The following is a 13,472-nucleotide window of genomic DNA, read 5'->3' as shown; positions in this document are numbered from 1 at the left end:
TAACACTTTTAAAATGTACTTTTTAAAATTATCTTTAATATATAATTTGATTTTTTTAAATATTTAAAATAATTTTAATTTTATCTTTATTATTAAATTTTTATCAAAAACAATTTTAATTAAATTGTTTTTTTTTTTTTTACTTTAACTGCAAATTCAACTCTATTCATAATTCTAACTTAACCCCAATTTCAATCCTAACTCAAAACTCTAACCTCAATTTAAAATTCAGTCATAGCATGCCAATTCTCTCATTACTAACAATCCCAACACTACTAGCAACCTTATTTCATTCCCATCTTATCCCACATTTTGCTGTCACCATTCTAACCCAATCATATAGAAGTCATATTAGATAGCATTTAGAAGAGAGACAGAAATATAAAAGTAAAAGTAGAGATAAAAAGGTGAAAAATAAAGAAACATGATAGATGTGGAGGTGACATGGACAACGACTTTGAGAAGCAAAAGAACAATGGATAGGGGGTATGCGCTCTTCGATTCTGTCCTTCCAACAACCGTCATCGACCTCAAAGATACAAAGCTAAGGCTGATGACAAAGTGAGGGAAAAGAAAAACGGTAACAGAAAAAAACGATGACAATTATGATGCGTAGAGGAAAGATGCGGTGAAAGGAATATTAATATGAGGAGGAGGATGAAGTAAACATGACAGAGGCGCGAGGGTGGTAGTGGTGGTGCTGATATGCGTTGAGAGAGAGTGAAAGGGAGAGATTTAGAGAGTGTGTGGGAGCCGCAGGGACGGATTCATTCACAAGGGAGTGGGGCAAATGCTTTCGGTGGAATTTTAAATTTGTTTGAATAATTCTTAGTAAAAAAAATTTTTTGTCCCCACTATATTATTAATATTGATCCCATTATATTAAATTATTATAAAAATTATTTTATTAAATTTAACTCTACTAATATATATTTATTGTGTTAAATATTTTTCATTTAACTTTTGACATTTGATAGTCAACTTGAGAATTTCATATTAAATGTGCATTTTGACGATCAATTTTTAAATTTAAAAAGAATTGGTGTTTATTTTTCAAAAATTAGTTGAGACTCGAAAAAATATTGTTTATTTATTAGTATTTTTCTTTTGAAGTTAGTTTTAATTTTGCTCGTAGTAACTGCATCAATTGAAAGAAGTCAAAGAACTATCTCTATTATGAACATCATAAAAAGTTGGCTTCATAATTATATGGGAGATAAATTTTTAAATGAATATTTAGTAACATATATGAAAAGAGATATTTGATTGTATTGACAATAAAAAAATTATTTAATTTTTGAAAATATAAAATTCGAAAGAATAAATTTTAAATTATTTGTTATTATTTTAAATTAGGGTTAAGTACCATTTTGGTCTCTAATGTATAGGCCGAAAATTTTTTTCATACAAAATGGTCCCTAAAGTTTAACTTGGTTTTAAAAATGTCCCTAAGATTTGACTTGATTTTAAAATTTTGGCGACAGAAGTGGAGACAGAGGTGGATCGTAGACAGCTTCCTCTTCTTCTTCCCTTCCTCCTTCTTCTTTCCTTCTCCCTTCGCAGGACTAGAAATACTCTCATTCTCTTATTTTTCTTTTTTTTTAATTTTATAATTTTTTTGTTATAGGTAATTTGGTCTAAAATTTTAAGATTTAAGTAAAAAGAACAATTTTAAAACTTGGTTTTAAACTTTAGGGATGATTTTATAAAAAGCTGGAATAGCTCAGTTGGTTAGAGCGTGTGGCTGTTAACCACAAGGTCGGAGGTTCAAGCCCTCCTTCTAGCGATATTTTTTACTTTTAGTCGTCGAGAAATGTATTTCGTTTGCTATGTTGTGGGCTTGTGGTTTTAGTCCAATTTAACATATTATAGATCTTATTGGGCTTAGACCAAATAACGGAAAAGCAAAAAGAATGTCCACCCTTAAAAAGAAAAAAAAGACACCAGTTATCACTTTTGCTAAAAAAAAAGGAGTATCTAATGGGTGTGTGAGTGGAGTGTGGGTGTGTGTGTGTTCTGTCTTGTATTGAAAAAAAAAAAAGTTAAAAACAAATGGTTAAGCTTTGTACTGAAAATATTGTTTATACTGTAATGTTTTATAATTATAGAAGAATCAGTTACTTATTTTTTTTTGAGACTTTTTAATGCATTACAAGGTCTACTATTTTATACTCTTGAAAACATTAACCTCTTAGCTAAAGTATCAATTTGGTTTGAAGGTGTATATTGAATTCAGGGAAACAAGAAAACAACCATGCTTGAGTTTGGGATTATCTATGCTTTGTTATGACTCGTGAAGAATTTGAATGGATTTGTGGCAAGTGGCAGCATCACTTTCAAGAATTTTGAACACCCAATCCGCCTTTTGAACGCACCCAGACAGACTTAATCAAGTTGTGGCCAAGAAGCGAGGATTATGCCATTGTGGATAGGCCTTTCATGGCCTCTTTTACTTTCCAATGTGTGTGCATAAATATCTCAATTTTCAAGTTATGTTCATTTTATTTTCACACAAAATAATGAAAATAATCAATATGAATGACAATGAGTTGCACATACATACATGCTAACATGCATGCTCCTGTAAATGCAGGTACCAGAGAATTAGGTGTCTCAAGTCTAAGCTAAAGTCTTTTTTCTCCCTATTTTATTCATCTTATATATATTAGTAATGTAAATTATTTTTTATTATTTAAAAATCAGTATTCAAAATTTAAATGTTAGAATTACTAACGTATAACATAAATAAAATAGAATAAAAACTTTCGTTTTTCTCAGAATTAATTTTTTTATGTCCACGAAATATGATGGATATAAACGTAAAAAAATGTGATAGTTAATGAATTAAAATTTATCAGCAAGATCTGAATACTTAAACATAATGATATTATAAATAGAGCGAATGATTGAAGTGCACGTGTGAAGGGTGGGTCCCAATTCCCAAACCGTGGCGCCATGGCTCTCCTTACTGAGTCACACAGGCACTCTGAAGACGGATAACAATAACAACTAACTATCACACAAATACACTCTCTGTCCGAGAGAGAGAGATGGCGATGGCAATGGCGCTTCGGAGGCTCTCATCTTCCATGGACAAACCTCTCCGCCCTCTCTTCAATGCCACTTCCGTTTGCTACAAGGTCTGTTCTTTCTCTCTCTCTAGTTGCTACCCTTTTTATTCACTAATTTCCTTTCTTTCTTTTATTTCTTTTCCAAAATTGGTTGTTGTAGTCATCGTTGCCTGATGAAGCTGTATACGACAAAGAGAGACCAGGAGTTACAGTAAGATATCACTTCAATTCATTTCTACTATAGGAAAAAAAGAAGGTTAATTGTGGTTGTAGTGTGATGGTTTCGATTTCAAATTGTTGGGATTTTCAGTGGCCAAAGCAATTGAATGCCCCGCTTGAGCTTGTTGATCCTCAGATTGCTGATATAATTGAGCTCGAAAAAGCTAGGCAATGGAAGGTAATTTTATTTACATACATGTTATTGGTCATGAGACTCTTCATTTATGCAGCCACAATTGTTGCGTGCAATGTGATTGCAGAGACCATGGAACAACAAAATTATTTCTGTTTTAATCGTGGTTCTGTTCAAAATTACCGCACCTAGGGAGAACATTACATAAGGAATGGAACTCGATTTTTTTTTTCTTTTTTCAGTAGCTTGTACTTATTAGAATGACTTATCTGAATATCACTGTTTTGGGGTGAAGGGACTTGAACTGATACCGTCAGAGAATTTCACTTCAGTCTCTGTAATGCAAGCTGTTGGCTCAGTCATGACAAACAAGTACAGTGAAGGATATCCTGGTGCAAGATATTATGGTGGAAATGAGTATGTCACTCACTTTTCTTCTTTGTGTTCGTTCACCTCTTGATAATACAACAAACACAATAATATACAGTGGCTAGCATTTTTGGATTTTATTATTGGACTCCTGCTTCTAGTCCAATTAAAAAATTGTTGCCTTTCTTCCTCAAGGTACATTGATATGGCAGAAAGACTATGTCAGAAGCGTGCCCTCGAGGCATTCAGGTTGGATCCAGCTAAATGGGGAGGTAACTGCACAATAACTATATTGGTATACCCTTTTATTTGGCTTTGTTGATTGCACATTATTTCATCTTGTTGGTCATTGGCCTGTTGTTCTAATTGTTCTAAGCTTGCAGGTGGACATGATCTATTCTTTGTGATTACCTTTTTTTTATTTTTTTCCCGTTTCTTCTTCTACCACTTGAGGCACACGAGTTTTTGTTCAGAATTCAGAAGTAGCATTTAGGTTGAATTCTCTTGTAGACTTTTTGCTGGTTACATTTCAAAATGAATGCTCATGAGCTTTCTTGATATTCAGTAGATTCTTTTAAAATATTTAGGTGTCAATTTTTCTCATATGTTATTACCCATAAACTGCAGTGAACGTTCAGCCTCTATCTGGGTCTCCTTCAAATTTTCAAGTTTATACTGCATTGCTAAAACCTCATGACAGAATCATGGCACTTGATCTTCCTCATGGTGGACATCTTTCTCATGGATACCAGGTATTTTCAACTTCCATCATCCACCATTTCCTGTGATAATGAAATCTATCACGTTCATGGGTTATTGGTAATTTCTTTTGGCAATTTCTTCAAGGATTAGATAGAAATCACTTTGTAGTTATTCATAAAAATTTAATGCTTTTATTACATATCTATTTATGTATAATTCTTATTAGTTGAGACTTTGTGTTTACTATTGGCATTGCTTAGTGTGATTGTGACAGTAAATTAAGATTCTTTACATGTGTGAACAAACTTTCTTTGTTTCTTCTCTATCCAAGAAGGTCTCTTCATTAATTTGTTCTGCCTTCTGTTTAATTATATATATGATAGACTAACGTTGTTGCTGTTGTTACGATGCAGACTGACACCAAAAAGATTTCTGCAGTCTCGATTTTTTTTGAGACAATGCCATATAGATTGAATGAAAGCACAGGATACATTGACTATGACCAGGTATTGATTTGGCTACTTCCTTAATAACAGATTATTGCTATTTGCATAATTAGCTTGATCATATTTATTTCAACTGCCACGAATTAAAGTATTCATCTGATATACATATAGCAAGTTTAGTTACAGACTGCATGCATATAAATTAAAAATCAAACAATTTTACTTCATCGTAAATAATTGTTTGAACCTCTTAAAATCAAACTCTAGCTAATCCGATATTTTTTGTACCCTTTTGTGTAATCTTATCATCGTTGTGATATGAAAATCTCAAAATGCAGATGGAAAACATGGCTAAACTCTTCAGGCCAAAATTAATTGTTGCTGGAGCTAGTGCTTATGCACGCCTGTATGATTATGCACGTGTACGCAAGGTAACATATTGTATGTTAGTTTTTGTAGATTTTATGTTGTACATTAAATGATTTTCAGGAAGGCCCAAGGTTGAATTCATGAGCATGTTGTAGGTGTGCGACAAACAGAAAGCTATACTGTTGGCAGATATGGCACACATCAGTGGATTGGTTGCAGCTGGTGTTATCCCATCACCTTTTGATTATGCAGATGTAGTGACTACCACCACTCACAAGTCACTTCGTGGCCCCCGTGGAGCTATGATATTCTTCAGGAAGGGAGTTAAAGAAACTAACAAACAAGGACAGGAGGTAAATTGCTTAGATGCATTTAACTTTGTTTTGTTCTTTTCTCAATCTGAAATTTCACTTTTATTTATAGGTCCGGTTTATGCTGTTTTAAATTCATGACATTGGCCAAACATCGATACAGTAATTCCTTTTTTCTTTTCAGGTGTTGTATGACTATGAGGACCGAATCAACCAAGCTGTCTTCCCAGGACTGCAAGGTGGTCCACACAACCACACCATTACTGGTTTGGCTGTTGCATTGAAGCAGGTATGCTATTTGTTTCTTGATTCATATTTTTTCAGTTGTGACAGATTCTGATGGAAAGGGTCTATTTTTATTCATATTATATTATTATGGTTCGCCGTTTATGTATATATTTGCAAGTGCCAGAGACAATAAATTGGATTTGTAGTAGCCTGCTTTTTCATCTTAGCATAATATGAAGGTTTCTTGGGGGTGGATTTGGAGATTGACCTAATTTGAATGATATCAATTGGATAATGCAAATGGGTGGGAGGAGTAAGTTTCAAAATCTTTAGATGATACTCTTGAAACCAAATTGTCTGAATCCATACTGAGTTCTTTATTATTTTAACTTTGTAAAATATTGCTATTGCAAGAATGTTCAGATGTGCTCTGTGTGCAGTATTTATAATTCATTTCTCGTGTGAATGCAGGCTACAACTCCAGAGTATAGAGCATATCAAGAGCAAGTTCTCAGCAATTGTTCAAAATTTGCACAGGTGCATTACAAATGACAAATATTTCTTGTTGTGTCTAATTGGATTCTATACCACAAAGTGTTCCAAATATATAGCCTTTGTTATGTACTGATGGAATCTTTGGCATTTTGCAGGCTCTTAGCGAGAGGGGCTATGAGCTGGTTTCCGGTGGAACTGAGAATCATCTTGTTTTGGTGAATCTTAAGAACAAGGTAATGCACACATCTGGCTTGCTTTCATAGAAGCTTAGATGGGTGTACTTTGAACACAATAATTATCGCATCTAATGCTAGTTGCTTGTGTTATTAGATATCACTTGGTAAGCTTTTGAGAAAGTGAGACTATTCAGAATTGACCTTATGGGAGGAAACTCCTACCTATTTTTTCAAAAAGAGTCACTTCTTTTATCAAACAAGTACACACCCATAGTAATACCACACAAACACGAAGTTACTAGCTTTGCTTGTGCTTTAATTCTGGAACATTTTGTATCCCCTTGAAAAAGGCCTATATTATGCCAGATCCAAAAACTAGAGCTGTGACTGCATTTTATCCTAAATAATCTTATCAAGTAATGTTAAAGTGAGACCAATGCCTTTCCCAAATATTTGTGCAGGGAATTGATGGCTCCAGAGTTGAGAAGGTGTTGGAAGCTGTTCATATTGCAGCAAATAAAAACACTGTTCCTGGAGATGTCTCTGCTATGGTTCCTGGTGGCATCAGGATGGGTACAGACTCTTCAATTGCTTATATTGAGATTTCAATGTCTTTTGTCATTAACTTGATAGCTCTTGTTGATTTCAGGAACGCCTGCCCTTACTTCTAGGGGATTTGTTGAGGAGGATTTTGTCAAGGTAGCAGAGTTTTTTGATGCAGCAGTAAAATTGGCTGTGAAGATAAAGGCAGAGAGCGAAGGTTCTTAAAACTTTCAATATGCATAATTGTTTTCTATTCAGAAAATTCTGGTTTAAATTTTAACTTGTTGCTGAGAGATTGCAGCTGCTTAATTAAGCTAACTTGTGGTTTGTTGTTGAATATTTTTATCAGGAACGAAATTGAAGGACTTTATGGCCACAATCGAGTCATCTTCAACCTTTCAGTCAGAGATTGCAAAGCTCCGCCACGATGTTGAGGAGTATGCAAAGCAATTTCCAACCATTGGTTTCGATAAAGCAACCATGAAATACAAAGATTGAGGAGAGAAGATGTTCCAATAGGTATGCATTTTTGACGATGTAACCATGTTTTCAGGCATTCTAGTTCCTTGATGATTTCGTACTGTATTTTAGTTCTTCAAGATAAAGAAATCTTGCATTTGACATTTCTAACTGAAGATCAAGTTTCTTAAACTGGCACATTCAAAATCCTTGTTGAAATTTCTCTCACGGGTTCAGTTTGCATTGTGACAGGTCACACCGTGGTCTTATTGGCATGCAATTCAAGATGATCAGGTTCTTGATTCATGTTACAGGACGATAAGAGGATAACTTATAAAAATTTAGTCTACGTATGAATCTAGAAAAACTTGATCATTATCTTCTTAATGTATCAATGCATATCATATGTAATAAAGGCTTCAACTACAAAATTTCCAGAATAGATGCTTGTTGACACCTCCCTCCTCATTTTACGTGATTACAATACGATTGCAGGAAATAAATATATCTCTTATAAATCAAACTAGAATGAGACCCGCCCGATGCGCGGGTTAGTAAATTAATGATAATATATATAAATATTAAAAATTGTTATGTTTTGTAGAATTAAATTAAATGTGTAAACTAAAGTTAAATTTAAAAGGTATTTTATTTAAAATAATTTGTAGTACAAAAGATTTGGATATTAGAGTTGTATGTACAAAATAACATTTTTATTTCGTGGTTTGATTTTTGCATTTATTTTAGTTGATAAACTTAGGCCCAATTTGGGTAAACAACTTAATTAAGTTACTTTTGAAGAAATAACTTAAATAATAAATGTTTATATTAAAAGTAGCTTATAAATAAGTTATTTTGTATTTGGTTTTTTAGTTCTAAAAGTACTTATTTTAAGAGAAAAGTGATAAAAAGCTTTTTATTATGAGAAAAGTCATTTTTTTTAACTTCTCCTTAATCACCAAAATAACTTTTTAGAAAGTTACTATTTTGTTTTGAAAATTGTACCAGACATTAATACTACACATTTTCATAAGTTAAAAGTTAAAAAAAGTCACTTACGAAGCTATCTAAACGAGCCCTTAGTCTTCTTATGTGGCGCTCGTCCTCCTTTTGTTAGAGTTGTTACTTTCTTTTTTTTGTGTAAGTTCTTGTGAAAGCATGTTCTTTATGAATTATTGAGTTATATGCACTTTCTATTGTGTTGTTTGTTCCATATTTGCGAGTATGTTCTTCTTTTGAAAATGTGTCTTGAATTTGATAGTTTTCTTTCTCCTTAATCTCTTGATGGGTATGTGATCTTCGTCTGATGATATTAGTGCTGGCTAAGTTGGTTCCTATAATCAATGAATAATTTAAATTAGAAATAAAAATGATGTCTAAAATAACTAAAATAAGTGATTTTTTTTAGTATTACCTGTTTTATTTGTTGTAATGGGTGTTGAAATTTAGTTTTTTTGTTGGAACAAATGTCTTGGTAACAAATGGGTGTTGAAATTTAATGTTTTTTGTTGAAACAAATGTCTTGGTAATAGTATATTGTTGAGAATTTTCTTTAAGATTCAAATCATTTACATTGACTTCAAATATAAATGAGGTTGTACAAATTTTTCAATTGGGGTGGTGTTTCAATGTCATTACTTTTCTGGAGTGCCATTAGATTTAAAGCAGTTGTACCCAACAATTTTTTTGCTTCGCCATCAAATAGTACAAAAGTTGTTGTACCACTTTGATCTGAAACCTTTAATTGAATTTTGAACCTAATATAAGTATTGTGTTAGTAACTAATAATTTGATAGATTGGATTATGAAAAGTATATAGAGTTACCTTAAGCTGCCTTTGTTTATAAAGACAGGACACTGAGATAGGGACACAAAGACATAAAATCATGTTTGGCAGAGGAGACATGGACAGAGACAATGTGTCCAGAGACACTGAATTAGTGTATTTTGTGTCCATCCTGACAGGAAGGACACAGAGACACTAACAAGAGACACAACTTATTTTTCATTTTTTCTTTCATTATTCTTGTTAATTTTTCATAATTATATTTTTTATTATTATATTTTTTATTTCAAATATTTTGAATGAAAAAAAATGAGAATAAATTATATTTTCATAATTTGTTATAGTTTATCACCAAACAGAATACAAGAACACAAAATTTTGTGTCTTTGTCCATTAGGTAGCGTTTGGTGGAGAGACAGAGACGGAAAGACTGAGACTGAGAGACAGAGACTAAGAGACAAAGATTAAAATAAATTTCAGTATTCTGTTTGGTGCAAAGTGGGAGACAGAAATTGAAATAAGAATGAAATTCTAATTTAATTTGTACAAAGGGTAAAATTGGAATAATTAATTGAAATGAAGGTATTTTAAGGATAAAATGTTATTAAAGTTTCAGTCTCCATCTTTAAAAATTTTAGTTCCCTGTGTCTCCACTTTTTGGAGGTACTGAAATACTAAAATTTTGGAGACAGAGACAGAAATTTTAGTACCAGTCTCTCAACCAATAAACATGATACTGAGTCTCAGTCTCCCAGTCTCTGTCTCAATACCTCAAAATAAACGCTACCTTAGTGTCTTGTTCTGTCCTGTTCTCAGTGCCTTGTCATGTCCTGTTCTCACAAACAAACGCAGCCTATTGTTGGATATTGTGGTGTTTGATTATATGTGCCACAAATGTAGTTATCTCATTTTTCATATGCTTTTTCCATACACTTTTCACATTCAACACATTTATCTCCATTGAGTAAGTTTGAGATGTTGTGTAGTTCGAAAATCCATTTTTGGGTTTTTTACTTAAATAAATTGTATGCGTTTCAAAATTACCTGATTCCCTTGAAACAGATTCTGCAACGTGATTATCCTTTTTGTATTATTATATAAATTGTCCTAGGCTGCAAAGGGTTATATAAAACATGAATCATCTCACCCTAGGACGATTAATGCATGAACTTGTGAGGCAAATTAAGAGTAAATCGTGGCAGGGCCTCTTGGGTTACAAGTAGAGTATAAATCGTCCCAGGGTAGTAGGTTTTACGTGTTCATGGGCTAAACCAAACTGGACTGCCACGATTTATGTGTTATTGGGACCCTCTTCAGCCTGGGACAATTTATGTGTTACTTTGTAACACTCACAGGGCTGGGACGATTTATGCCCAAGTTATAACCCTAAGGACTCAAGCACGAGTCATCTTTGTTGTTGCTGCGGCGTAAAGGGTTTAGGGAGGTCTTGGAGCCACCATTGTTGACCGGAGAGGAAGTTTGGGGGGAGAAGTGTTTTTGGGTGTGGGACCAGCCGGTGGCGGAGGTGCAACTGGTGGTGGGCAGAGGCGTCTGAGTGGCACCGGGGGTGGTGGCAGTGGGCCGCCGGTGGCCGGCTGGTGGAGTTGGGGAATCTCTCTGGTGGTGGTAATGGCCGCAAACCAAGGAGATATGTACCGCCTGAACGGCATTGCGCATGTTGCCGGATTTATCGATCAAGAGGTAAGTTTTTAAATTTTGGATGATATAGTATGTTGGATGATATTGTATAGGGTGAATATGACATGGTAGAATATTTTTTGATTAAGACGTTGCCGGATACCATGTATAGTGATTTAGTTAGTTTTTGGTTTAGTATAAGACGTTAGAAATCAGTGTTCTTAATAGATTATGGAATTCGCTCATGATAGGGTGATGGTTCTGACGGTAGAATCCCATGAAATTTGCTGATTCTACTATTGAGTTCGGACCGGACCGGACCGGACTGGACCAAACCGAATCGGTTCGAGGAAAAAATCGGGCAATGGGATCCTGAGCCGATCCAATCTGATGATCTGACCGGATGAGAAAACGAACCGGTTGTGTGTGGTCAAATCCGGAATAAAATGGTTTAAACTGATATCACTCGGTAAGACCGGTTCGACCAAACCGCTTGAGTTTCAAATTTTTTAAAAATGTTGAAGTTGGATTATTACTGAAAATATGTATTTACATTTTAAATTTGAGAATTTTTTATATATTTTATTTTTTATTTATATAGGACCGGGTCAATCGGTTCAACCGGTGAATTTTCGGTTGAACCATTAACCCGTTGACTTGATCGGTTCGGTTGCGACTTTTATGGTTCTTACATTATATTGGTAATGTCGATTTGAACATGAAATGTTATTATGAACATATCCATTTTGATGGCATCTGTGAGTTGGATATTTGTCATGGACTAAGTTATTTTCTATGTGTGTGTGTATAAGGACCCGAAATAATGATGTGGTTATGCTTGCGTATTTTCAGCCAACCCGGTGCGTTAGGAGCGTGCATCGGCAACAGAAGATGATACTGCATGATCGTATACTCCCGTACTTAGATCGTGCGAACCTATTACATGTTGCTCGGTTGAATGATTATTGGTTCAAGTTTGATGAGCCGCTGATCAGTGCTTTTGTGGAGAGATGGCGTCCCGAGACACATACATTCCACATGCCATTTGGGGAGTGTACCATAACACTACAAGATGTGGCATACCAGTTTGGCCTTCCAATTGACGGTCATGCAGTGAGTGGGTGCCTCAGTGACTTCGAGCAGTTGATGGAGGGTGGCAAGCCTGCATGGGTGTGGTTTGGAGAGTTATTTGGTGAACACCGGAGGACTGCATCGATGACTTCACAGTTTCTTTTTCTTGGTTCCAGAACAAGTTTAGAGTATTGCCCGCTCATGCATCAGAGGAGACGGTACAGATCTATGCACGGGGTTACATTATGATGTTGTTGTCCGCCGCGCTATTCACGGATAAGTCTGGTGCCAGGGTACACTTACGGTGGCTCCCGTATGTTGCAGACCTCAATGGACTCGGCAAGTACAGGTGGGCTTCGGCCACCTTGTCTTGGTTGTACATGTGTCTCTGTAGGGTTGCGAATCGGAATGTAAAGAACCTCGCTGGACCGCTGTCGCTACTACAGTCTTGGATATTTTGGCGTTTCCCGGCATTCAGGCCTAGAGGGTTTGATGCTATTCTCTGGCTGCTTGCTGCGAGGTATATCATTTTGATGCATAATCATTGTCATGCACATGTTTGTATCGTATTTTATAAGCTCACTTCTGGTCGCTTTGTAATGGATCAGGTGGGGTCGGTTTCTTCCGTCGTCGGATGAGAAGGGACCCCGTGTGATTGCTACCCGACACAGATTAGATAGGCTGACTGGCGATGATGTAAGTTTGAATGTCTATAATGCTATTTTTTGTATTTCTATTTTCATATACTCGGTTGGTAATATTGACTGATTTCCATGTTGCAGTTCATCTGGATGCCATACAGCAGTCTTGAGGTGATCCAAGTAGTCCATCCTGACATACTCCGGCCTGACCACACGCTTTTATGGAAGTCGACCACTACATTGATATACTTTGCGTCAATAGAGTGGCATCAAGTAGATAGGGTTTTATCTCAGCTCGGGGGAGTTCAGCACATCCCGAAGCCACCCATCAACATCGACTTCTTGTTATCGAAGGATGGTAGAGGACCCACTAGGTTGTTTCCTGAGGTGTTCGCCACATGGCATCAGTGTTGGGATGAGAGACGTCAAAGCGTGCTTTCCTTTCAGTTGGTTCCAGATCCCCGTCCCTCTGCTGAGTATCTTGACTAGTGGTTCCGTGTAGCACGTAGGTTCCTTTCACATGATCATCTACTGATGGATCCTCGGGCGGGTGGAGTTCCCATAGATGCTCCAGTTCGGGGTCATGTTGCTGCACCTGCTAGGCAGCAAGGACCAAATGTGCCTGACAATAGGCAGAGAGCGACCCGTGCGCGTGTGGGGATTCGATACAGCCAGCCTGTTGGGGCAAGACACGAGGATGCTATTGGGATGGATAATGATCCAGAGCATCACGATGATGATGGCGGGGGTGGAGATGACGGTGGCGATGACGGGGGAGATGATGGTGGGACTGGCCACCAGGGTCGTCGAGGGGG

The 13,472-nt window shown here is 35.8% G+C and overlaps 1 protein-coding gene and 1 non-coding gene across 2 annotated transcripts; both read left to right on the top strand.

Annotated features, from left to right (window-relative positions):
* TRNAN-GUU lies at positions 1,713 to 1,786 on the top strand. Its single transcript has one exon. It is a non-coding gene; the product is annotated as a tRNA-Asn (tRNA).
* On the top strand, positions 2,901 to 8,002 carry LOC107631388 (serine hydroxymethyltransferase, mitochondrial). Its single transcript, XM_016334818.2, has 16 exons — positions 2,901 to 3,140; positions 3,232 to 3,282; positions 3,382 to 3,468; positions 3,719 to 3,840; positions 3,988 to 4,064; positions 4,420 to 4,544; positions 4,908 to 5,000; positions 5,279 to 5,371; positions 5,465 to 5,662; positions 5,805 to 5,909; positions 6,320 to 6,385; positions 6,499 to 6,576; positions 6,981 to 7,092; positions 7,169 to 7,279; positions 7,412 to 7,581; positions 7,774 to 8,002. Exons 1-15 carry the CDS (start codon positions 3,051 to 3,053, stop codon positions 7,558 to 7,560), a joined length of 1,557 nt encoding a protein of 518 aa, XP_016190304.1. The 5' UTR covers positions 2,901 to 3,050; the 3' UTR covers positions 7,561 to 7,581; positions 7,774 to 8,002.

This window comes from Arachis ipaensis, chromosome B03 (assembly GCF_000816755.2).
Source record: "Arachis ipaensis cultivar K30076 chromosome B03, Araip1.1, whole genome shotgun sequence".
Classification (NCBI taxonomy): domain Eukaryota; kingdom Viridiplantae; phylum Streptophyta; class Magnoliopsida; order Fabales; family Fabaceae; genus Arachis; species Arachis ipaensis.
The sequence above is the reverse complement of the archived record's forward strand: the minus strand, read 5'-3'. Positions and strand labels throughout refer to the sequence as shown.